General features: G+C 34.4%; 1 protein-coding gene across 1 annotated transcript; it reads right to left on the reverse strand.

Moving 5' to 3' along the window:
• Nucleotides 1-6: 6 nt before the first annotated feature.
• Nucleotides 7-1,351, reverse strand: LOC106754286 (beta-amylase-like; the record flags this gene model as incomplete). The annotated part of the gene is made up of 3 exons (XM_014636302.1): nt 7-111; nt 181-420; nt 1,190-1,351. Coding segments are annotated over 3 exons (507 nt in total), but the record flags the coding sequence as incomplete, so codon positions are not given.
• Between the last annotated feature and the right edge of the window lie 3 nt (nt 1,352-1,354).

Genomic DNA, 1,354 nt, shown 5'->3' on the forward strand with positions numbered 1-1,354 from the left:
CCATGGATAAGGCTCCAATGGTTCGGTTGCTTCCAGAAGAAACTCTAATGGAATCCTTGGCTTTGATCGCTCCATAGGTTCTGTGAAATGATAGTTCGTCGAACAGTAATCCTGTAAAAGAGTCCTATGATTATAAAAGTACTGTTGCCATGGTTCATCGAATGCAATAGTGCTGCTTACCAGATTTGCATGCATCTTTTTCACGAAGGCTTTGAATATGTCAAAGTTTCTTTGTTTCATTAACTTGTCTGATAAACGGAGGTATGTCACGCCATACATTTTTAGTGTTGGATGGCCAAATTTGGCAATATCGTTCCGTCTAGCATTTGAAAGGATTTGGTTATAAGCTTCATGGTCATATCTTTCGAGTGCATTTTCTCCTGCAACTTCAATGTTCTCCGCCCAGCCGCCACTAAGAACCTGCAGGAGAATGAAAGCACTGAATAAAACTATGCATGAAAAGATTATAAAATGGTTAAATAAAAGAAAAAATATGCATTAGTAATATCTCTATGCTATTTCATAATAAGAATTCATGCCCTATGTTATATTGTGGATAACTAGTTTTATGAAACTATTTCTATGCGGGTCATGGAGAAATCTTTAGCTAGCATTTAAATTAAATATATTAATATTATTAGATATTCTTTAATTTGCGTGTAGAAATCTTGATATTGAATAGAGCCACGAATATTTACTCAATATTATTAGTTGGCCTGAAATGCTAGGCTTCTCCTGCTGAGGCTATTAAAGATTCTCATGCAGTAGCTTGAAAGGGATTATGTCAGCTGGGCTACGTCACGACTTACATCCTTTTAGCAAACAAAAGTTTGTGAAGAAAGAAAAAGTAAAGATCGAAATTTTGCAGTTTCTTAAAAGCTGAATGGGAAGTTTCAGAAAGCTTTAGAGTGGTTTGGTCGATTATTTATCAAGGAAATTCTCCTAATGGCTTTTGTTAAATTTTCTTGCAATTCCAAACATCCATTATTTAAAACCGTATTAACATATATGTCAACCTAATATCTTTCAAAATTCATTACTTATCAGATAAAAAATGTAAAAACCTTAGTTAATGTCAATAACAAATAGTAAGCAACTAGTATATTTGATTAATTAAGACTAAATATATATATTAGACATCTCATGATTTGTGGAGACAGAATACGATTGGGATTGAAGTTCAAATTACCTGCGTGACAAGTTCCTCGGCTCCACTTTGGGCTTTAACTGGTTGCTCAACATTTTTCATCTCAAGACATGTAAAATTTAAAATAGCATTGTGTCGGGAAAGCATCCTTGCTATGGGTCTGTATCCATCCCTATCACATAAGTTGTAATATCCCGCAGTAAGCTC

This window comes from Vigna radiata, unplaced genomic scaffold (assembly GCF_000741045.1).
Source record: "Vigna radiata var. radiata cultivar VC1973A unplaced genomic scaffold, Vradiata_ver6 scaffold_2107, whole genome shotgun sequence".
NCBI lineage: Eukaryota > Viridiplantae > Streptophyta > Magnoliopsida > Fabales > Fabaceae > Vigna > Vigna radiata.